Source organism: Theropithecus gelada, chromosome 5 (assembly GCF_003255815.1).
Source record: "Theropithecus gelada isolate Dixy chromosome 5, Tgel_1.0, whole genome shotgun sequence".
NCBI lineage: Eukaryota > Metazoa > Chordata > Mammalia > Primates > Cercopithecidae > Theropithecus > Theropithecus gelada.
Genome location: NC_037672.1, coordinates 40,988,250 through 41,014,217, shown reverse-complemented (window position 1 = coordinate 41,014,217; position 25,968 = coordinate 40,988,250). Strand labels below are relative to the sequence as shown.

The window sequence follows — 25,968 nt, the reverse complement described above, 5'->3', positions numbered from 1 at the left end:
GAAAGCAGAGTATTTTGTCACATGTGTAGATGAGTTAGTAAATTTGGTGATGAAAAGATGAGGTGATGGAAAAGATCAGGTACTTTTATGAAATTACACCTATTTTTTCAATAAAATATGAAGCAAGGGCAAGAGCTGAAGAGTAAAGAGTGAGGCTGTTGGGAAGAAAAAGATACGCAATAGCTATTTCAAAAAGTGGGAAGGTAAACATACTCTGGAAGTTTAGTAAGACTGCCAAATAATATTGAATATCCGTTGATTCTGTATAGTCATATAATGAAGAAAGAACAATCACACTGGCTGGGTAATTTTCTTCTCCAAGGGCTAACCTTCTTGGATACAAGCACAGAGTTGGCAGTCTGAATGCTGAACCAGAGTCAGGAGTAGAAAGAGAGAGGCTAAAGAAAATTAAGAGTGTGTATGACAGATATAAATCTCATTAAAACCTAAGAAAATAAAGTCTTCTTCCTCATTTATATCTACATGCTTAAGGTTCATAACATGGTCATGACTTTAAAGAAAACTTACATACGAATGTTTTAAACTTCAAGAAAATCAGGCTGGGTGCGGTGGTTCATCCCTGTAATCCCAACACTTTGGGAGGCCGAGGCAGGTGGATCACCTGAGGTCAGGAGTTCAAGACCAGCCTAGCCAACATGGTGAAACCCTGTCTCTACTAAAAATACAAAAATTAGCTGGGCATGGTGGTGTGCCTGTGGTCCCAGCTACTCGGGAGGCTGAGGCAGGAGAATCGTTCAAACCTGGGAGGCAGAGATTGCAGTGAGCCGAGATCGCGCCACTGTACTCCAGCCTGGGCAACAAAAGCGAAACTCCATCTCAAAAAAAAAAAGGAAAATCAGAAATGAATGAATAGACTATAATTCAGTGAACTACAATGTACTCAAGAAACTCTTAGACTGAGATCACAGACAGGCTAGAATTTTACAATGGACTGATATTAGAATTTTGAGGTACAACGCACACATACACATTATTACAAAGCTATCCTTACCTTGGTATTTCCCAAGAAATCTCTGTACTCTCTTAATATTTTTTGGTTTCTAAATAGCCCTGTAAGAATAACAAAATAAATTTAGGTCACAGATATTCTTACTAGTCACAGTTTAGATTAACATGATATTCTCTTTAGGACTATGTTAAATATGCTCTACAAGCTAACAGCAAAAATACTAAGTTATAAAAAATTTGGATTTGTAACCTGATTTAAAAATAGGGAGAGGATTTCAATAGACATTTCTCCAAAGATTATATAGAAACCACCAACAAGCATATGGAAAGATGCTTAACATCACTAATCATCAGAGAAATACATATGAAAACCACAATGAGATATCACCTCACATCCATTAGGATGGCTACTATTAAAAAAACAAGAAACAGAAAATAACAAGTATTGGCAATGTGTCAAAACTGGAACCTTTGGGCACTGATGGCGGGAATGTAAAATGGTGCAATTGCTACAGAAAAAAATATGAAGGTTCCTAAAAAAAATTTTAACACAGAATTACCATATAATCCAGCAATCCTACTTCTGGACATACGTCCAAAAGAATAGAAAGTTGAGGCCTCAAAAAGCTATTCACATGCCCATGTTCATAGCAGCAGTAGTCACAATAGTAGTCAAGAGGTGAAGCAATCCAAATGTCCACGGATGGATGAATGAATGGATAAACAAAATGTGGTATAAACATATGATGATGGAGTATTATTTAGCCTTGAAAAAGGAAGGAAATCCTGTCACATGCAACAACGTGGATAAACCTTGAGGACACTACGCTAAGTGAAATAAGCCCATCTCAAAAGGACAAACACTGTATGATTCCACTTATATGAGGTATCTAAAGTATTCAAGTTAATAGAAACAAAAAGCAGAATGGTGGTTGCCAGGGACTGGGGGGAGGCAGGGAAACGGGAGGTAGTTATTTAATGGGTATAGTGCTTCAGTTTTGCAATATGAAAAACCTCTGAAGATCTGTTTCACAACAATGTGAATACACTTACACACTTATGAACTGTACCTTTGCAAATAGTTAAAAGGGTAAATTTTGGGCTATGTGTTTTTTACCAAAATAAAAAAGGAGGCAGGAGAATCTGGATTTGCAATGAGATAAAGGCAGTTTGGAAAGATTCTTTTCTCAATATTACCTTTAAAAAAGTTAATTAAGCCTGATATAAAAACAAAAGTCCTTCATTTTTACCTCAAAGTTGAAAAATATAAGAGAGAGTGTTTTTCTATTAATGTGTTTTCTCAAATTTTTGTATTACAAAAAATTCCTTTAACTTTTATTTACAAGGCTACTCATGGTATCATTTTAATAGCAAAAGATGAGAAACGTCCTATGGGGGAATGACTGAATACATTACGGTATATCAAAAAATAGAGTATTACAAAATAAACAAAGAAATGTCTTTATTTACTGCTATGGCATAGTCCTCAGGACGGAGTTAAGTAAAATAAGCAAGAGCAGCTCAGCGTGGTGGCTCATGTCTGTAATCCCAGCACTTTGGGAGGCCAAGGCAGGCGGATCACAAGGTCAGGAGATCAAGACTATCCTGGCTAACATGGTGAAACCCCGTCTCTACTAAAAATACAAAAAATTAGACAAGCATGGTGGCATGCACCTGTAGTCCCAGCTACTCAGGAGGCTGAGGCAGGAGAATTGCTTGAACCCGGGAGGTGGAGGTTGCAGTGAGCCAAGATCGCGCCACTGCACTCCAGCCTGGGCCACAGAGCGAGACTCCATCTCAAAAAAAAAAAAAGCAAGAACAGAAAGTATGTATAGTATGCCTTATTTATGAAGGGTATGGAGTTTAATACAAATGTGTATGTTTATTTTCTTTTTAAATATTATTTTTATTTTTAAATTTTGGGTAGGGAAAAGGGTCTCGCTAATGTTGCCCAGGCTGGTCTCAAAAACTCCTGGTCTGAAGTGATCCTCCGACTTCAGCCTCCCAAAGTCCTGGGATTATAGGCATGAGCCATGGAGCCTGGCTTTATTTTCTTATATTTTAAGTACTAAAAAAAAAAACACCAAAAACTAATTTTTAGAACAGTTACTTATACAAGAGAGAGGACTTAGAGTGGAAAGGACAGAGATGGAAGCTAGAGTCCTCTGAAATATCTGTTCTGTAGGTTTGACTAAGAAATCATGTAAATTTTTAGGCAATTATAAAATAAAAACAAAATTACGTTTAAAAATCAGAAGCAAAATGAAACAAATGAGCCTAACTGTATATCTATTGATGGTATTTCTATATAGAAAAATTTTAAGTGACTTTATAACACAGAAATTGAAGTATGAATCTCTAGTGGGATATATATACTAAAGATACAAAGAAAAGCAAAGAAATCTTAAATTATATTGTTAATATTAATACTGTTATTTGAAACTACACTTTATTCTCTATGTGTGTAGAGACATAGAATAAATCAATTAAATAATTACTTTAACTTGATTTTATTTTCCAGTAAAAGTGGCTCATTTTAGAAATAGTTGATTACCACCCCAGGATAGGAAACGTACCATATGAGTCTGAAACATATTATTCCTAAAAGTAAGGACGCCATGATACTAGAGTTATGACAAAGGGACTTAGGAGCCAACTGAGGCGCTTCCATTGATCAACATTAGGACAGTTTGACCACTGCTACTTTGTTCTATTCCTTGCATGTTTTCTTCTCCCTCTTCTCTCTTCCTATACCGCTGCTCCCCTCTTGGTAATGAACTCCTGTACTCTCAAGAAACTCTCTCCATCCCTTTTCTTCCTGGGTTATTGACCATAATTGTCTCACAATTTCCACTCTGAAATTTTGCCAACTCATCTGAAAAAGGAAATATTGTCATTTCTAAGCCTTGGTCCCGTGCAGAACTGAGATAATCAAATAGTTTAGAGTCCTCCTAAATATTTATACTCCAAGGCTTCTCGTTTCATATCCTTCCAGTTTCGTAATTTCTTATCAGGTTACTAGTAACAAAAATAAATAAAATGGGGTGGAATCCTAATGAAACCATTGAAATAGGGTTGGCAAACTTTTTTTCCAAGAGGACTAGTGACATGGTTTGGACCTGTGTCCCCATCCAAATCTCATGTCAAATTGAAATCCAATTGTTGGAGGGGGAGCCTGGTAGGGGGATAACTGGGTCATGGGGGTGAATTCTCATGAATGATTTAGCAGTATCCCTCTTGGTACTGTCCTCATGACAGGTGAGTTCATTCTCATGAGATTTAGTCATTTAAAAGTGTGAGGCACTCCCCCATCTCTCTCTTGCTCCTGCTACGTAAGATACCTGTTCCCTCTTTGCCTTCCACCAAGATTGGAAGCTTCCTGAGGCTCCCCAGAAGCTTCTATGCTTCCTATACAGCCTGCAGAACTCTGAGCTAATTAAACCTCTTTTCTTTATAACCAGCCTCAGGTACTTCTTTATACCAATGCAAGAACTGACTAATATAGCTAGGTAGCAAATATTTTATGCTTTGGAGGCCAAGAGATAATATAAAGGATATGATAAAGGTATAATAAGAAATAACTACAAATTTCCATGAAATTTATTGACAAAATTTAAAATATAATAAAAATATGTGAATGCAATTCTTTGTAACACAGGTCTACTAATCAGAAGAACAGAATACTTTTTGGGGAGATAGGATAAAATATTTCACTTAATTGGAATTCAGTTAGTATTCCTTATCATCAAAATTAATTGCAAATATTCATCTATTGATGATGATCTGATATTTTACTATTTCATCTTGAAAATCTTATAGGTAAGTACTGCCAAATACTGACATAAATCTATAAACGTGATTTTAAATAACTATATTCACAGCTTTGAAAGCATTTATAGAATTATATGAAATTCTTGTTGATATTTGCCTTTTAGCATCTTGTTACATTGAGGACTAATCACTGCCAATTGAAGTTAGGAGAAAGCTGCTAAACTGCACAATTCAACAGATTTTGAAATATGCAAATTTCCTCTGCACTTGCATGGAAATCTGAAAAACACTTCTGGTTGGGCTTGGAAAATATATCTGCTGCAGATGTCTTCTATTATTTTTTTATGTGTTCATTCTTTTACTGTCCATTGTTTTAACCTGACTGAATACATGATCCACAAGAGCACTGTACTCCTGGCAATTATTAGAACATGGATTTTGCATGGTAGAAAACATTTAACACTAGTCTATGGGGTGCTGCACTGCTGTCTATAAAGTTCAAAATAAAGATTTATTTTCAAATAAGTGACTCTGGTTTATTTCATACACTACATTTTTTTTGCAGAAAAAAATAAAACTGTACAACTGCATAAATATAAAATTCTTCCACCATGAAAATGGTTAAAACATTCATAAACACACACCATCAGCATGTGATGCCTCCAGAAAGGAAGAAAGGAAAGTAAAACAAAATGTACAAAGTGAATTAATTAGGCCTGTTACTAGCCAAAGTGATGGGCAAATTCAGATCTCAGACAAAGCTTTAGAACATACTAGAGGACAAAGGAAGAGATGTCAAGACAGCATTCAAAACAAGCACAACACAACTCATCACCTTTTTGTGTGTTTCTGTAGTGTCACTTAAAATTTAAAGGGCAGTTCCCCCATAACAAACCCCCATCCCAATCCCAGGAGAAAAAATAATAATAAAGTAAGACCTAACGCCACAGGAGAAGACTAGAGTATGTTAAAAATGCTCATTGAGTAGGTTTCAAGATGGCCGAATAGGAACAACTCCAGTCTGCAGCTGGCAGCATGAGTGACACAGAAGACAGGTGATTTCTGCATTTCCAACTGAGGTACCTGGTTCATCTCACTGGGGCTTCTCAGACAGTGGGTGCAGCCCACGGACCAGGGTGGGGCATTGCCTTACCTGGGAAGCACAAGGGGTCCGGGAATTCCCTTTCCTAGCAGAGGGAAGCCATGACGGACAGTGCCTGGAAAATTGGGACACTCTCACCCTAATACTGCGCTTTTCCAACAGCCTTAGCAAACAGAACACCAGGAGATTATATCCCACCCCTGGCTCAGAGGGTCCCACACCCACAGAGCCTGACTCACTGCTAGCACAGCAATCTGAGAGAAAACTGCAAGGCGGCGAGGCTGGGGGAGGGGCATCCGCCATTGCTGAGGCTTGAGTAGGTAAACAAAGCCACCAGGAAGCTCGAACTGGGTGGAGCCCACCCCAGCTCAGGGAGGCCTGCCTGCCTCTGTAGACTCCGCTTCTGGGGGCAGAGCATAGCTGAACAAAAGGCAGCAGAAACTTCTGCAGACTTAAACGTCCCTGTGGGACAGCTTTGAAGACAGTAGTGGTTCTCCCAGCACGCAGGTGGAGATCTGAGAGCAGAGAAAATGCCTCCTCAAGAGGGTCCCTGATCCCCTACTAGCCTAACTGGGAGACACCTCCCAGTAGGGGCCGACTGACACCTCATACAGCCAAGTGCCCTCTGAAACGAAGTTTCTAGAGGAAGGATCAGGCAGCAATATCTGCCAATCTGCAATATTTGCTATTCTGCAGCCTCCGCTGCTGATACCCAGGCAAACAGGGTCTGGAGTGGACCTCCATCAAACTCCAACAGACCTGCAGCTAAGTGTCCTGTTAGAAGGAAAACTAACAAACAGAAAGGACATCCACACCAAAACCCCATCTGTACGTCACCATCATCGAAGACCAAAGGTTGATAAAACCACAAAGATGGGGAAAAACCAGAGCAGAAAAGCTGAAAATTCTAACAATCAGAGTGCCTCTTCTCCTCCAAAGGAACACAGCTCCTCACCAGCAACGGAACAAAGCTGGATGGAGAATGATTTTAACAAGTTGAGAGAAGGAGGCTTCAGATGATCAGTAATAACAAACTTCTCAAGCTAAAAGAGGATGTTCGAACCCATCACAAAGAAGCTAAAAACCTTGAAAAAGATTAGACAAATGGCTAACTGTAATAAACAGTGTAGAGAAGTCCTTAAATGACCCGATGGAGCTGAAAACCATAGCCCGAGAATTATGTAACACATGCACAAGCTTCAGCAGCCAATTTGATCAAGTGGAAGAAAGGGTATCAGTGATTTGAAGATCAAATGAATGAAATGAAGTGAGAAGCTGAGAGAAAAAAGAGTAAAAAGAAACGAACAAAGCCTCTAAGAAATATGGGACTATTTGAAAAGACCAAATCTACGTCTGATTGGTGTACCTGAAAGTGATGAGGGGAATGGAACCAAGCTGGAAAACACTCTTCAGAATATTATCCAGGAGAACTTCCCCAACCTAGCAAGGCAGGTCAACATTCAAATTCAGGAAATACAGAGAACGCCACAAAGATACTCCTCGAGAAGAGCAACTCCAAGACACGTAATTGTCAGATTCACCAAAGTTGAAATGAAGGAAAAAATGTTAAGGGCAGTCAGAGAGAAAGGTCAGGTTATCCACAAAGGGAAGCCTAACAGCAGATCTCTCAGCAGAAACTCTACAAGTCAGAAAAGAATGAGGGCCAATATTCAATATTCTTAAAGAAAAGAATTTTCAATCCAGAATTTCATATCCAGACAAACTAAGCTTCATAAATGAAGGAGAAATAAAATCCTTTACAGACAAACAAATACTGAGAGATTCTGTCACCACCAGGCCTGCCTTACAAGAGCTCCTGAAGGAAGTACTAAACATGGAAAGGAACAACTAGTACCAGCCACTGCAAAAACATGCCAAATTGTAAAGACCATCAATACTAGGAAGAAACTGCATCAAATAACGAGCAAAATAACTAGCTAACATCATAATGACAGGATCTAATTCACATATGACAATATTAACCTTAAATGTAAATGGGTTAAATTAAATAATTGGGCTCCAATTAAAAGACACAGACTGGCAAATTGGATAAAGAGTCATGACCCATCAGTGTGCTGTATTCAGGAGACCCATCTCACGTGCAGAGACACACATAGGCTCAAAATAAAGGGATGGAGGAAGATCTACCAAGCAAATGGAAAACAAAAAAAAAGCAGGGGTTGCAATCCTACTCTCTGATAAAACAGACTTTAAACCAACAAAGATCAAAGCAGACAAAGAAGGCCATTATATAATGGTAAAGGGATCAATTCAACAAGAAGAGCTAACTATCCTAAATATATATGCACCCAATACAGGAGCACCCAGATTCATAAAGCAAGTCCTTAGAGACCTACAAAGAGACTAGATTCCCACACAATAATAATAGGAGACTTTAGCACCCCACTGTAAACATTAGACAGATCAACGAGACAGAAAGTTAACAAGGATATCCAGGAATTGAACTCATCTCTGCAGCAAGTAGACCTAATAGCCATCTACAGAACTCTCCACCCCAAATCAACAGAATATACATTCTTCTCAGCACCACATCACACTTATTCCAAAATTGACCACATAGCTGGAAGTAAAGCACTCCTCAGCAAATGTACAAGAACAGAAACTGTAACAAACTGTCTCTCAGACCACAGTGCAATTAAACTAGAACTCAGGATTAAGAAACTCAATCAAAACCGCTCAACTACATGGAAACTAAACAACCTGCTCCTGAATGATTACTGGGTACATAACGAAATGAAGGCAGAAATAAAGATGTTCTTTGAAACCAATGAGAACAAAGATACAGAATCTCTGGGACACATTTAAAGCAGTGTGTAGAGGGAAATTTTAAGCACTAAACGCCCACAAGAGAAAGGAGGAAAGATCTAAAATGGACACCCTAACATCACAATTAAAAGAACTAGAGAAGTAAGAGCAAACACATTCAAAAGATAGCAGAAGACAAGAAATAACTAAGGTCAGAGCAGAACTGAAGGAGATAGAGACACAAATAACCCTTCAAAAAATCAATGAATCCAGGAGCTGTTTTTTGAAAACATCAACAAAATGGATAGACCGCTAGCAAGACTAATAAAGAAGAAAAGAGAGAAGAATCAAATAGATGCAATAAAAAATGATAAAGGGGATATCACCACTGAACCCACAGAAATACAAACTACCTACCATCAGAGAATGCTATAAACACCTTTATGCAAATAAACTAGAAAATCTAGAAGAAACAGATAAATTCCTGGACACATACACCCTCCCAAAACTAAACCAGGAAGAAGTTGAATCCCTGAATAGACCAGTAACAGGCTCTGAAATTGAGGCAATAATTAATAGCCTACCAACCAAAAACAGTCCAGGACCCCATGGATTCACAGTTGAATTCTACCAGAGATACAAAGAGAAGCTGGTATCATTCCTTCTGAAACTATTCCAATCAATAGGAAAAGAGGGAATCCTCCCTAATTCATTTTATGAGGCCAACATCATCCTGGTACCAAAGCCTGGCAGAGACACAACAAAAAAAGAGAATTCTAGACCAATATCCCTGATGAACATCGATGCAAAAATCCTCAATAAAATACTGGCAAACTGAATTCAGCAGCACATCAAAAAGCTTATCCACCATGATTAAGTTGGCTTCAAGGCTGGTTCAACATAAGCAAATCAATAAATGTAATCCATCATATAAACAGAACCAAAGACAAAAACCACATGATTGGCCGGGCACGGTGGCTCAAGCCTGTAATCCCAGCACTTTGGGAGGCCGAGGCGGGTGGTTAACGAGGTCAAGAGATCAAGACCATCCTGGCTAACACGGTGAAACCCCATCTCTACTAAAAAATACAAAAAAACTAGCCGGGTGAGGTGGCGGGCGCCTGTAGTCCCAGCTACTCGGAAGGCTGAGGCAGGAGAACAGCGTAAACCCGGGAGGCGGAGCTTGCAGTGAGCTGAGATCCGGGCACACACTCCAGCCTGGGCAGCAGAGCGAGACTCTGTCTCAAAAAAAAAAAAAAAAAAAAAACAAAAAAAAACCACATGATTATCTCAATAGATGCAGAAAAGGCCTTCGATAAAATCTGACAGTCCTTCATGCTAAAAACTCTCAATAAACTAGGTATTGATGGGACGTATCTAAAAATAATAAGAGCTATTTATGACAAACCCACAGCCAATCATACTGACTGGGCAAAAACTGGAAGCATTCCCTTTGAAAACTGGCAGAAGACAGTTTTCTGTCTCTCACCACTCCTATTCAACATAGTGTTGGAAGTTCAAGCCAGGGCAATCAGGCAAGAGAAAGAAATAAAGGGTATTCAATTAGGAAAAGAGGAAATCAAATTGTCTCTGTTTGCAGATGACATGATTCTATATTCAGAAAACCCCATCGTCTCAGCCCAAAATCTCCTTAAGCTAATAAGCAACTTCAACAAAGTCTCAGGATAGAAAAATCAATGTGCAAAAATCACAAGTGTTCCTATATACCAATAACAGACAGAGAGCCAAATCATGAGTGAACTCCCATTTACAATTGCTTCAAAGAGAATAAAATACCTAGGAATCCAACTTACAAGGGATGTGAAGGACCTCTTCAAGGAGAACTAAAAAACACTGTTCAACAAGATAAAAGAGGACACAAACAAATGGAAGAATATTCCATGCTCATGGATAGGAAGAATCAATATTGTGAAAACGGCCATACTGCCCAAGTTAATTTATAGATTCACTGCCATCCCCATCAAACTACCAATGACTTTCTTCACAGAATTGGAAAAAACTACTTTAAATTTCATATGGAACCAAAAAAGAGCCCGCATTGCCAAGACAATCCTAAGCCAAAAGAACAAAGCTAGAGGCATCCCCCTACCTGACTTCAAACTAACTACAAGGCTACAGTAACCAAAACAGCATGGTACTGGTACCAAAACAGAGATATAGACCAATGGAACAGAACAGAGCCCTCAGAAATAATACCACACATCTAAAACCATCTGATCTTTGATAAACCTGACAAACACAAGAAATGGGAAAGGATTCCCTATTTAATAAATGGTGCCGGGAAAACTGGCTAGCCATATGTAGAAAGCTGACACTGGATCCCTTCCTTACACCTTATACAAAAATTAATTCAAGATGGATTAGAGACTTAAATGTTAGGCCTAAAACCATAAAAACCCTAGAAGAAACCTAGGCAATACCATTCAGGACATAGGCATGGGCAAGGACTTCATGACTAGAACACCAAAAGCAATGGGAACAAAAGCCAGAATTGACAAATGGGATCTAATTAAACTAAACAGCTTCTGCACAGCAAAAGAAACTACCATCAGAGTGAACAGGCAACCTACAGAATGGGAGAAAATTTTTGCAATCTACCCATTCTACCCATCTGACAAAGGGCTAATATCCAGAACCTACAAAGAATTCAAACAAATCTACAAAAAAAAAACAAACAACCCCATCAAAAGTGGGCAAAGGATATGAACAGACTATTCTCAAAAGAAGACATTTATGCAGCCAACGTACACATGAAAAAATGCTCATCATCACTGGCCATCAGAGAAATGCAAATCAAAACCACAATGAGAGATACCATCTCACACCAGTTAGAATGGCGATCATTAAAAAGTTAGGAAACAGCAGATGCTGGAGAGGATGTGGAGAAATAGGAACACTTTTACACTGTTGGTGGGACTGCAAACTAGTTCAACCATTGTGGAAGACAGTGTGGTGATTCCTCAAGGATCTAGAACTAGAAATACCATTTGACCCAGCCATCCCATTACTGGACATATACCCAAAGGATTATAAATCATGCTTCTATAAAGACAAAGCACGAGTATGTTTGTTGCAGCACTATTCACAATAGCAAAGACTTGGAACCAACCCAAATGTCCATCAATGATAGACTGGATTAAGAAAATGTGGCACATATACACCATGGAATACTATGTAGCCATAAAAAAGGATGAGTTCATGTCCTTTGTAGGGACATGGATGAAACTAGAAACCATCATTCTCAGCAAACTATCGCAAGGACAGAAAACCAAATACCACATGTTCTCACTCATAGGTGGGAACTGAACAATGAGAACACTTGGACACAGGAAGGGGAACATGACACACCGAGGCCTGTTGTGGGGTGGGAGGAGGGGGAAGGGATGGCATTGGGGGATATACCTAATGTAAATGACCAGTTGACGGGTGCAGCACAACATGGCACATATATACATATGTAACAAACCTGCACATTGTGCACATGTACCCTAGAATGTAAAGTATAATTTAAAAAAAGAGTGATAACCATAATAGATTAAAACACATTGATATATTTTTTTAAAATGCTCATTGATGGGCCATTATCTTTGAAAGAGCAAAAATAAATAAATAAATAAACCATGCCAGTTTTATTCCCATTGAATATTTATACCTTGGACAGCAAACCCTGCTGACATAAATTACAAAACAGATATGATAAAACATGGGTTGAAAAACGACCAGAGTATGCACCTATAGTACTGTACACTAAATAAAATACAGGAGGCAATACTTAGAGGCCAGAAACACTCCTTACAAGTCACTTATGGAATCATAATTTACAGAAAAAATTAGCACATCTCAAGGCTCAATTTTTCTTGTCACTTACAGTAGAATATTTTGTTGCTATTGCTACACTTTAGTTTACAGTAACTACATTCTAACCAATTAAATGCAGAAAGCAAGTGTAAAGCACATAGATTATGCTTTAAGTGTAGGTCCCATACGTATGACAGTTTGTTCAAGACTAACAGGTTTTTGCATCTTTTTTTAAACTTATTAAATGGCTAGTGGGAAAGATTTGTGCTTGTGATCAGCTCTTAACTTCAATTTTTACATCAAGGGATCCCTGAAAACCATCTTTCTCACTGTGCCCAATGTTCTCACCATATACTTTACACTCTATGCAAATTTCAGTGTCCATGGTAAGGTTGGTGAACTGTACAGCAAGGAGGGGATGCAGGTATTTGGGCTGCAGGAGTTTGCCATAGCAGAGATAATTCTGCAGAGGAAAACCAAGGTAGGTGTCCAGTCCAAAATACTCCACATTTCCATCTTTATCCTTATCTTCATCTCACTAGCCAGTGCACTGAACAGGAAAGACATACTCATTATACTTCATCACTGGGTAACTCCCCAAGGACTCACTCTCGGGAGGCTTAGGTTTAAAGCCTAGAACTTGCTTGAGCTTTATAACAACACATAGTTTTGTAGCCGTAAGTTTCGTCATTTAATCTAGAGCAATTTCCCAGCCACTCAAGCTTGAATCTGCAGAACTTTCGCTCACCTCATTCATGATTAAAGTCTCCTTGTTCTTTGGGTTCACTGGGCACATTGTCACAATCTTCAAAAATCAAGTCATCCTTCTGGGCTGAATCTTTGTACTTTTCCAGGAACCTAACTACGTTCAGCACATATGCCTCACAATGCTTGGGATCATTACGATGAAAGGCAGTTTCAGTCTTCTGGATCTGAGATATCTGTGTTAATCCTGGTGGGGTCCTGATATGTGGTCCTGATATGTGGGCTTAAGTTCACTGATGGTGAGCAGCACCACTTGGATGATTCCGATGAAGATGCCATCCAGGCAGCCATAACATATTATGTAGAACAGAAGGATCTTAAACCAACTGCCACCAGTCCTGCCCCAAAACTCCTTCTTCTCTGAGTTCCAGATGAATTTCTTCCAACTGCCCTCCTCCTTGGCTTTCCTGCAGGTCATGGCAATGGTGGGTCAGCAGCTGCCGCAGTCGCAAGGGCAGGTGGCTTCGGGACGCACCCTGGCGTTCTCTGAGGCGTTGCTAGTTGTCTCTGGCCTGGCTCTCCGCAGACAGGACATGCCACTGCCACTGCGGATCTGAGTGCTTCTGTTAAACTTCTAACAGCATGGGAAGTACATAAAGCTGACTGACGTTACTTTAATTCAAACAATGAATCTACTGTTGAAATGACTTTATAGCAGAGTAAGTTTTGTATTTAAACACTGCTTTCCCCTGTAATTTTACATTGAATGCATTAAACATAAGGTCTGCAGCAAAAGCTAATTTTCTAAGCCATTCAGTGTTTGATAATAGTGGTTGACAGGTAGGTCCTCTTATTCAGAAAAATTTGTTTTGAATTTTTCAATCCTGAGTTCAAAAAATGGCAGTAAAACTGCTAAACCATTGAAATGCAGTGTAGATGGACAAGTCAGGATAATCAGCTTCTATTTCTTTCAGTGGTTAAGTCCACAAGTTCAAAGGTGATACTACTGGTTCAATAGCAAACAAGAGATTTAAGTATTTTCCACAAAGTTCCTACTCATGACAAATATTTTCTGCGAAGTATCTACCGATGAAAAGGCTTTCATCATCTTATGTTTTCACAAGCTTTATAAATTTGTCCAACTAAGGCTTTTTCTGCTCTACACATATTTTTACCACCACTGTCTAAGACATCTTAGCAGATTCCACATCGGGTTTACTGAATTAGTATTTTCACATTGTCTTTGAAAATATTCTTGTGTGGTTGGGCGCAGTGGCTCACACCTGTAATCCCAGCACTTTGAGAGGACGAGGTGGGAGGATCACAGGGTCAGGAGATTGAGACCATCCTGACTAACATGGTGAAACCCCGTCTCTACTAAAAACGCAAAAAAAAAATTAGCTGGGCATGGTGGCACACACCTGTAATCCCAGCTACTCGGGAGGCTGAGGCAGGAGAATCGCTTGAACCCAGGAGGTGGAGGTTGCAGTGAGCTGAGATCATGCCACTGCACTCCAGCCTGGCGACACAGCGAGACTCCGTCTCAAAAAAAAAAAATTCTTGCCTGTGGTTGTTCCACACAGACTATTCACAAAGGGTAATTCTTCAGTCTCTTCAAACTCAGCACTCACTCCTCAAATAGTATTGGTACATAGGTCAACTTATCAAGAGCCAAGGAATATCATTCAAAATCATTTGCCTTGCTTTTTAATTGACTACTGATGTCTGTCCCCAGCGTCCTCAACTCTTGAAGCAACTAGTCTTGTCTAAAGACCACTGTACTGGATATATGTCTTCAGCTGCTCAAATTAAACAGGACTTAATTTACCTGCCATTAGAAAACTACTTTCTTTGCTTGACTAATAAGCCACTCAGAAATCACAACTTTGGTTGCAGCCTCATTTTCATTTTCTATTTTTGTTAACAAATTCTGCTGTAATAGATTCCATCTTAAATTTTCTAGTTTTTCTGAGTATTACACTCCTGTGAATTAGGAATACTGTCATGATTGATTAATCTGGTAATGTCAACATATATTATATTCTTTTAACTCAGCTATGGTGTCACTGCATAGTAGACACAGTACTTTGCCATCTAATTCAATAAAAAATAATCCATGCTCAACTGTGACTTAAAAGCACAACACTAGATGTCTACTTTTCTTACTCACCAGATAGGTATGCACTCATACTAAAAACAAAAAAAGAGGTCATGAACAAGGATACCTATGACATTTGAAATACTATTGAATTATAACTGTTACTGAATTATAGTATACTGAGCAGCAGTGCAAAGGGACAGGAGCACCACATGTAGTCTCTGTTGGAGCTACTCAACTCTGCTGTTGATATGCAAAGGCAGCCATAGACAGTATGTAAATAAAAGATCATGGTTACATCTCAATAAAATTTTATTTGTGGACTCTGAAATTTAAATTTCATTTAATTTTCATCTGTCACAAAATATTGTTATTCTTTTGCTTTTTTGTCAGTCATTAAAATATGAAAACCACTCTTGGCTTATAAACTATACATAAACAGGCCGTGGACCAGATTTGTTCATGGGCCATAGTTTGCCAACTCTGGCTACTGAAGACAGATTCCGTAACACCAGCAAAAGTTATTTATTAAGAGCCAGGGACATAGGTTGTTGTAAGCTATCTAGGAAGCCATCCTCTATTAAAATTGATTACACTAAAATCCAAAACTATAAACAAAAAAACCCCATAGAGTTGGCAGGCAATTTTAGAATTAGACTTGCTAGAAATAAACAATATGTGGACACTGACCCTGATGTAGAATGCCGAAGGAACCGTTATGCTCTCTTTGGTTAAAGCGCCTTAGGTTAAAAATAGGGTGGTAAGAAAGATTAAAATGAGCTGGCAGTCAGTTCATGTTGGAAAAACTAAATTGCAATGCACTATCAAGAAACCAAAAGAGAAGGTGAAAAAAAAAAAGGAACAAACTTAGGGCTTTCAACAGCCATGCAAGGCAAACTCTATTAACTTCTCAAACCCTAAGCAAGTACAGTCCCTTTCTAATACTAATAAAAATCGTCTACGGCCATACCACCCTGAACGCGCCCAATCTCGTCTAATACTAATAAAAATCAGTGTCGTTGATAAGAAGTATAAACACTAAAAAATAAATTGTTCTATCAAATCAGAAAAGGGAATAACAGCAATCATACTGTTCTGAGAAACCCTCACGATGCTCAATAAAATCTCTTAGTCATTTAACAGATAAAGTTGGCCTGATTATCAAAGAAAAATATGTATACATTTTTCATAAATACTAGCACATAGATCTCTACTTTAATCCTGACACATTACCATATATAAGTGCCCAAGAGTAAAAGAACTATATAACTGCACTGGCAATATCTAATTCCCCAATGGAATATGCCCTATCTGATTGTATCCCATATTAGCACCTATATTACCTATACAGAAACTCAATGGAAACCATTAACTGAATAGTATATCAGAATTTCCAGGACTACCTGTCCCCGGTATGTATTTCTTCCATTGAAACTAAATACTTCACTTCTGTTAATTTAAGTGCAGTTCTCTTTAGCATATCTGTGGATAAAGATAGTCAGCTAGGCATGGTGGCACACACCTGTAGTCCTGGCTACTCAGGACGCTGAGGCAGGATGATCACTTGAGCCCAGGAGTTCAAGGCTATAATTCACTATGATTGCACCTGAGAATAGCCACTGTATTCCAGCCTGGGCAACACAGTGAGACCCCATCTCTTAAAAAAAAAAAAAAAAAAAAAAAAGATAATCAACAACTTTTTCTGATGCCAAAAATCCTTTGATACTAGGATTCACTGTCTCCTTCAAACTTTTGAAAATGCCAAACCAATGATTTAAAAAACTTGGATTTTACAAGGAAAACTACACTTATTCAACATCTAGATGATTTAATATTATATATTCCAGGTCACAAGAATCTCAAACATACTCCTTATTCCTCCTGACTAGATTAGCTGAAAAGAGACACGCCATTTTCAATTTTGCCAAGAAAGGAATCATCAACAGAAGGTCAATCACTTTCTTTGTCAGAATTAAAGCTATTCGAGAACATCCTAGATCTTCAACTAAAGGGCAAATGAGAGGATTATTAAGACTGACAGCTTACTACCGGCAATGGATAGTTAACTTTTCTAAAACAGTTCAAACAACACCATCACATGAACTGACTAAAACAGACATCCTGACCTTTTAATATATACTGGAATATTTATAAATAAAATGATACAATGTCTGGACCTGGTTTCAAAGTAATCCAGTAGAATGAAGGTTAGTGAAAGGGATATACATTAAACAAGGCTGGCCATGTGTTGATAGCTGTAAAGCCAGATGATGGGCATTAAAAGGTTATTATACTTTTCTCTGCGCTTCCGAATATGTTTGAAATTTCCCTACTAAAAAGAGGCGAAACCAAATTTCAAGATAGACTGTTAGAAAATATTTAGAACAAATAAAACTAACGTGGTTAGATTTTGGTTAAAATCCACCAAAAACTTATTTAAATCAATTTTAAAAGACACACAATCTAATAGAAAAGTGAACAAAACATATAAAAATTATTACAGAAGAACTAAGAAAAACCAATACACATAGAAGATAATCAACCTCAGTAGCAGTCAGAGATATTCAAAATTAAACGAGGTACCATCTATTGCCCATCAAATACACAAAAAAGTTAAAATCTTGTTAATATCCAGCATGGGCAAGGGTATGAAAAAACAGTCACACTCATACACTGTGATTGTAAATGTAAACTGGTACCATATTTCCTTCAGAGAGTAATTCTTTAGGATCTATCAAATTTTTAAATACCTATGCCATTTGATCCTAAAATTATACTACTAACACTCAATCCTATGTAAATATTCACAATTATCTAACATGTTAAAAAAATAAGAATATTTATTGATGTATTCTTTGTAACAGTGAAAAACTGAAGAACATAAATCTTGCTACATCCATATAATGGGGTACTATACAACTGCTGAAAAGAATGAGGTAGATTTCTATACGTAGATATGGAAAACGGTTATAATTACACCACTATATAAAGAGCAAGATGTACAACAATATGTATAGTATCATCCCATTTATGTCTTTGTTGCCCAGGGTGGTCTCAAACTCCTGGGCTCAAGTGATCCTCCCACCTCAGCCTCCTGAGTAGCTGGGATTACAGGCAAGTAGCTGGGACTACAGACATGTGCCACCACACCTGGCTCCTAAGAGTCTTACTTGCATATACATTTCAAACACCAAGTACAGCTTCTTGTTCATAGTGGGTACTGGATAAATACCTGCTGAATTAATTAATATAGCTGAGTTAATAGACCTTTCTATAAAAAAGCAATTGCTATGATGTGGCTCTGTGTCCACACCCAAGTCTCATCTCGAATTATAATAGCCATAATCACCACGTACTGAGGACAGGACATGGTGGGAAGTGACTGGATCATGGGGACGGTCTCCCCCATACTGTTCTTGCGATACTTAGTTCTCGAGATGTGATGGTTTTATAAGTGTTTGACGGTTCCTCTTACACATAAGCTGTCTCTCGCCTGACACCATGTTAAGACGTGCCTGCTTCTCCTAGTGCCATGATTGTAAGCTTCCTGAGGCCTCTCCAGTTATGTGGAACTGTGAGTCAGTTAAATCTCCTTTGTTTATAAACTACCCAGTCTTGGGTAGTATCTTTGTAGCAGTGTGAAAATAGACTAATACAGCAATTACTTCCTATTCTATCACTTTTATAACAAGCATAATCTTCAAATCAGATCATAAGTTCTGATAGTTATATGTCTTATAAAAATGATAAACTGTAGCTTCTCTTCCTCTCATCATCTTCAAAAAGCTATCCGGGAGAAAACAAAAACACAGTTCCTGTTTTTGTGAAATAATTGAATCCCAAAACGGAAACTAGTATTTGCTGGAAGCAACAGAGCCTAGGCCAACAGGTATGCTAGCACTAGAGAGTTCTTACAGGCACAGTTCTCACCTACAAGTTACTTTTCAACTAACTTGACTTTAAATTGAATATACTTACTTTCTCTGTATTCTATTTCTGCTTCCTTACGCAATTTTTTCTCTCTGGCAAGAGCTTCAGGGCTTCCCCAAACTTCCAAAGATCTGTCATACACACATGGTCACCACAATGAATAATTTTAATGACTTACTGACATCACATTTAAATCTAAATTCTCTAGTGAGAATCTTACAACAAAGCATAAGGTGCTTTCAGAGAAATATAAAGAACTTAAGGAACTTTTCCAAATGAAATCTAAACAATTAGAATAAATTCAACAGCAAATTTTCTTACACATTATGACATATATTTAGTTGATGAGTACATATTAGTAACTCACAAATATACAAATTTGCAAATACAAAAATATTGTTTTTAAAAAGTCATTTAAAAAATTCTGAATCTGTCTAAAATCTATTTTTATTAATCCAAAATTTGGCTTGCACTTTTATTCTGAAAGAACTATGTTCTTACTTTGCCTCCACATCTGATCTCAAGTATACAGTAAAAGACTCAGTATCTTCATGGGGACTTCGTCGTCTGATTTTTCGAAGTTGTTCTAGATCACTAGAGAAAGAAACATGTTGAATTCATTCAGACAAAGTGCATATAGTTTATATACTTAAAGAGGATTACTAAGGGCAGATAAAAGCAACAACACTGATCCCCATCTTAGAGGAATATAGATGTGAATGGCTTTTAAAGATCTGTTTAAAGATGACATTTTGTATACAAAAAATATTCTAGAGACAGTGAAAAAAAATTACTCTTGATGCTCAGTGTAGACACCACAATATAATATGTAGAGATTCAATTCCCTCACCAATGCTTATATTTTTATCTGCTATGGGCACACCACTGCCATCTCTAATATACGGGAAAAAAAGTAATGCATGGGGGCTCACTGCCAGCACTTTGGGAAGCCAAGGCAGGTGGATCACCTGAGGTCAGGTGTTTGAGATCAGCCTGCTCAACATGGTGAAACCCCGTCTCCACTAAAAAAAATACAAAAATTAGCTGGGTGTAGTGGCGCCTGCCTGTAGTCCCAGCTACTCAGGAGGCTGAGGCAGGAGAATCGCTTGAACCCGGGAAGCAGAGGTTACAGTGAGCCAAGATCATGCCACTGTACTTCAGCCTGGAGACAAAGCAAGACTCCATCTCAAAAAAAAAAAAGTGAAAAATAGGCAAGGTGTGGTAGCTCACACCTGTAATACCAGCACTTTGGGAGGCTGAGATGGGTGGATCACTTGATGTCAGGAGTTCAAGACTAGCCTGTGCAACCTGCAAAACCCCGTCTCTACAAAAAATACAAAAATTAGCCAGGCGTGGTGGCACACAGCAGTAGTCCCAGCTACTCGGGAGGCTGAGGTCAGAGAATCACTGGAGTCTAAGGAGGCAGAGGCTGCAGTGAGCCACGACTTTGCCACTGTACTCCAGCCTGGGCAGCAGAGTGAGACCCTGTCTCCAAAAAAAAAAAAAAAAAAAAAAAAAGAAGAAGAAAGAACATGGATTAGAATATCATTCCTCTACTTAAGAATTTAAGTTAAAAATTTACAGTCATTATTTGTTTATATGTAGATTAATACTAAGTAGTAATATCTATTCAAAGGTATGAAGTCATAAAGAGTATATGTCAATTACATGTTATTTATTTTCCTTTCTCTTAAATTCTGAAAGGCTTATATATTCATCAAGTCACTGCTAAATAGTCATTCTGTATTTAATCACGGATCTTCCTATAGAAATTTTGTAAAAGCAATGAAATAACCTATAAATAAAAAGTCTGTGACTATATAATGTTATCAAGTTCTAGAAATTAAACCTAGATTTAAAAAACATCAATAGCCATCACATGTTAGTAAAAATGTATGGATCAGCTTTCAAAAGATACATATTCTAGTTCTCCCGGTCACTGACTCACTTAAATGAGCTGGGTCAATCACTAACATCTTATATTATGTTCATCCTGGCCTACTAAAGTGGAGACAGCAATGCCTAATCCACTTAATTCACAAAATTTTTGTGAGAACTAAATCAATATTATAATTGGTTGTTGATGTAATAGTTATAGAAGTTAAAAATTATAGGAATACCTATTTCTTGATATATACCAAAGTGGCTGTGACAATGAGGAAGACTGAAGAAAAGATCATCTGATTTCTCTAACTGGCACACAAAGGAGGGAGAAAAGTTTAAATTTGCGACTAACATAATTTCAATAAATATAAATATGAGAAATTAATAATAACAGATATTGGAAAATAGTAAAAATAACTTATACTCAACAGAAACCACAGTTGGGAGCATGAATATAAATTTAACTCTAAATTAAGTATTCAACTCTGCTGGCCAAAAAACCAAAAGAGTCAAACATACAAATATGCAAATAATCTTACTGAGAATTCTGTCACATATCAATGACTTAAAATTTAACTCCTAAGATTCTTATGTGATGGAGAGGTTTTGAAGAATTTACCATTGTGGGTTTAAGAAACTAAGAAAGACTAGAATTGGTAATGTTGGGGCAGGATTCAGTTTAGTTTGCTAACAATTTTTAACATTTTTGACTGAATAAAAATATTTCTCCATTTTAAGGAGCCAGTAGCAAATGTTCCATATATGGATGGTAGCAGGTAACACACTCTAATAAAGGAAAAGTTATTTAGATTATTTAGATATGGCACACGGCTACATTTTTTTTTTAAATTACCTGGATTTGAGGCAGAACTCATTTATTGCTCTGACTCCAGTGATGAAATTATTCTGAGTGTACTTTGATCCATACTCCCTTTTCTTAAGGACTGCTTTAACTAAACAAAAAACAGGAAAACATAATAAATATGCACATTGAAAATCACGTGTGAAGATGAATATAGGCTGATATTTAAGAGGCTTCACGAATTAATTTCACAGAAAACTGATCTTTTTCACCAAATGACATCAGAGAAAAAAATTATCCAAGTGCAGAATAGGATGAAATTGCATTTGTAGCCATCTAGCTTTTGTCTCTATAGATCATCTATAACCGATGCCAAAATGTCAACCCCTGCCTAATGAACACCTTGAATAGGTATTACTGGTCTGTCTAAATAATATTAGTATAATTTAAATTGCTTAGGGTCTAAATAACGAAGTTTCGATAAAAAATTACAGAATATTGGGAGGCTGAGGCGGGTGGATCACTTGAGGTCAGGAGTTTGAGACCAGCCTGGCCAACATGGTGAAACCCTCTCTCTACTAAAAAAATACAAAAATTGGCCAGGTGTGGTGGTAGGTGCCTGTAATCCCAGCTTCTCAGGAGGCTGAGGCATGAGAATCACTTGAACCTGGAAGGCAGAGGTGGCAGTGAGCCAGATCATACAAAGTCAGACTCTGTCCAAAAAAAAAAAAAAAAAAAAAATTACAGAGTAGTTGAGTGCTTTTCAAATTGTGAGGTGAAATTAGCATTTCATACAAAGCAGAACTATAAAGTAATTAAAGACTATTACATATAAGTATTTTTTTGTGAAAACCTTTGTTTCATTTACATATACTAATTTATATGTATACTAGTTGCTAATTAGTGTTTCTTACGTGGGTTGCAGTCATAAAAGTTTAAAGCCACTAGATCATTTCACATAATGTAATACAACTAAAGAAAAGGATGGAATAATTTCATCAGTTAAAAATTACAAAAAAATTCATTACAGATTATAGGTTAAATATTGCCTTCTAATAAATTGTTTTCTATTGTCAAGTATCAAACTGCTCATAAAAAGGCCAGTGACACCAACACCAATACCAGTTTGGCATCAATTATAGTCTGTGAGTTAAAAATTACAGAACATTGGTCTATGTTAATAAATCATTATAAGGTGAGACTTTTGGTCATATGATAGAGATAAATAAGCAAATACCTTAAGTGCAAGAGCGAAATAACAAACTCATGTGTTCTATTTCAAATTGTCACCTATTCACTTCATGTTCTATTCTCACATTTATTATTTCACAATTTTCTGTTCTACTTCCAAGTTGAAAGAGCAAATTCAGCCTAAGATTACCTATCACTACAGTGGGTAAAAAGACTCCTAAAATAATACATACTTACATTAAATGCACAAACACTGTGTAATAAGAATATTTCAAAAATAAAGTTCAATTAAAAAATCAAAACCTTATCTGAAAAAAATACATAAAGAAAATACAGATTTTTTTTTTTTTGCATGAGTTTCAGGTCTCTAAACTGCCTTTTACATTTAAAAAAAGTTTTTTATTTTAAATGTCTTCCAAATAGCTAAAAAATCCTGGCCCAGGTTATTAATGATGAAGATGAGGATGATAATGATAATCATGGCTGCTATAACAACATTAGTTAATTGACTGTCTACCATGTGTTAATCAAAGTTACCCTAGAAAAAAAGTCTCATTTTCAAGCACCACGTTATAGGGGAGAAAACTAAGCCTCAGAGAAGTCAAGTAAATTGCCCAAGGTCAGCCAGTTGGTAAGAACTGGAGCCACAAATTTAGTCCAGTTTTGTCTGATGCCAAAGCCACAGTGCTATTAATGATAGAGTTGCTGCCTCCATGAAACAGCTGCTTTGGAGATGAGAACCATAGCCTGTTATACAGAAAAGAGCTACAAACGGGAATTCCTTCAATTTCTCCCAGAAAAGAAAGTCAGACAAGAACGGCCAAACTCTACCTGGATTTGAATAAGCAGTAGCTGAAAGGTGTGGGCCTCTTGTTCTTTAACTGCATTACTCTTCTAAAAATGATAATGCAATTGATGATTCTTATTTGCCATTATTCCTTTCTTTGGGCTTTTGAAAAAATTTGTGACAAAAATGCAAAATAAATTTAATGGAAAATTACTTTAATATGTAAGAGAATAAATCCTTATGGTCAATCTATTTAAATAAAAGCAAAAATAAACTATACTCTTAGAATAATATAACTATAAAGAGCTCTACATAAACCAATGTTATATATTTAATTCAAAACATTTTTATAATAAAAAATAGGATAAAATATATTTACCTCTTACTTGGAGAGGTTCTTGCTTAAGTGGAGCTTTGAGTTCTGCGCCTATATCTTCTGCTGTAAAGTTTATTAAAACAAGTTTACACTGAACAACTGCTTTCACACAAATCTATAAACTTAATTAATATTAGCCAACGTAATATAACAATGCATCAAAACGACAATGTATCATAGACCATGTTGGATTCATCTTAATGTAAGAGTAGTTAAACATTACAAAAGCTATTTATCTCATTAACAGATTAAAGAAGAGAAACTGTACAATCATTTCAGAAGCTAAAGAAAAAGCATTTAATACAATTCAACATCCATGCAAATCTCAAACGCTTTTAGAAAATTAGGACAAAAAGGAATTTCTTTAAAGGGTAAAACAAACCTACAACAAACATTGTCTTTAATGGTGAACGTTTAAATGCATTTTTAAATTAAGGAACAAAAGAATGCGCAGTTCTTCCATTTAAAACTGTACAGAGATATCATTCGATGAATAAAGAAGGATTATCAAGTGGGACTGGGACAACTCCACAACCCTACACCTACAAAAAAACACATTAAATAAGAAAAATTTCAATCTACCTCCCACCATAAAGAAAAAACAATTACAGGTAGATTAATTAATTATTTAAATGTTAAGGTATTTACATGCCCCATAGTAGACAATATAGAAAACTTTTATGGTACAGAAAGATTTCTTAAACAAGATATAAACAACACAAGAAAAACTGGATAAATTTCTGCCAAGTTAAAACTCAGAAAAACTGTTTATCAAATAATCCCATAAAAAACAGAGAAAAAAGAAAGGCCTCAAACTGAGAGAAGATATTTCCAACAAATAGAATCAACAAAAGTAATCAAGAATATTTAAATAAGTCCTCTAGATCAAGAAAATGACAATCCATTAGAAAAAAATAGGAAGGACAATCTTGCAGAGAAAAGGATATACAAATAACCAATAAACATTTGAAAAAATGTCTGCCTCATCATTAATAGAGTCCAAATGAAATCACAAGATGCTATTTTATAACCATCAGATCAAGAAAAAGGAAAATATGACAATACCTAATATTGGCAAGGGTATGGCACAATGAAAACGCATACACTGCTGGTGGAAATATAAACGGGCACAATACCTTGGTAAACAAGTAGGCATTATCTACTACAGTTAAACACAAGCATAAATTATGACCCAGCAATTCTTCTAGGTCAATATATTTGGCTTCAAGGAACTCTTGCACGAGGGCACAAGGACAGAGGTACGTGAGTGTTCAGAGTACCGCCCATTAGCAAGAGAATAGATAGATAGATAGATAGATAGATAGATAGATAGATAGATAGATAAAACATGTTATATTCACACAACATTTCATACAGCAATGAATAACAACAAACATAATAATGGCCATCTTTCTCTGAGCTTTTACTGTGTGCTAAGTACTACTCTAAGCATGTATCAACTCATTTAACTTATACAACATCCCTGAACAGTATGTGCTATAATTATCTCCAAGAAAATTAATGAACCAGACACACACATCAATCAACAGGATAAATCTTAGCAACTAAATTTAATGAAAGAAGTAAATCACAAAAGAACACATACAATAAGCTATCACAATGAAGTTCACAAACAAGCAAAAGTAAACAATCAGGGCTATATACAAATGTACAAAGCTATTTCCTTTTTTTTCACATGGATACATAGGACAAATGGAGATGTGAGGATGTGATCAAGACAGTGAAGTTCTTAGCTTGAGTAGTAAAT

The 25,968-nt window shown here is 36.9% G+C and overlaps 1 protein-coding gene and 1 pseudogene across 3 annotated transcripts in view; both read right to left on the bottom strand.

Annotated features, from left to right (window-relative positions):
* The window catches only part of SLC30A9 (solute carrier family 30 member 9), a 104,956-nt gene that overhangs the window by 52,053 nt on the left and 26,935 nt on the right, over nt 1-25,968 (bottom strand). For 2 of the 3 annotated variants that reach the window (XM_025385143.1, XM_025385141.1), the window contains exons 3-7: nt 24,204-24,263; nt 21,898-21,997; nt 19,662-19,754; nt 19,209-19,291; nt 1,013-1,071 (exon numbers count right to left, since the gene is read on the bottom strand). In XM_025385143.1, coding sequence (XP_025240928.1) covers nt 1,013-1,071; nt 19,209-19,291; nt 19,662-19,754; nt 21,898-21,997; nt 24,204-24,263 — 395 coding nt within the window. The remainder of the gene's footprint in view (nt 1-1,012; nt 1,072-19,208; nt 19,292-19,661; nt 19,755-21,897; nt 21,998-24,203; nt 24,264-25,968) is intronic. The other variant, XM_025385142.1, reaches the window with a different exon arrangement.
* Nucleotides 12,702-13,610, bottom strand: LOC112624508 (annotated as a pseudogene).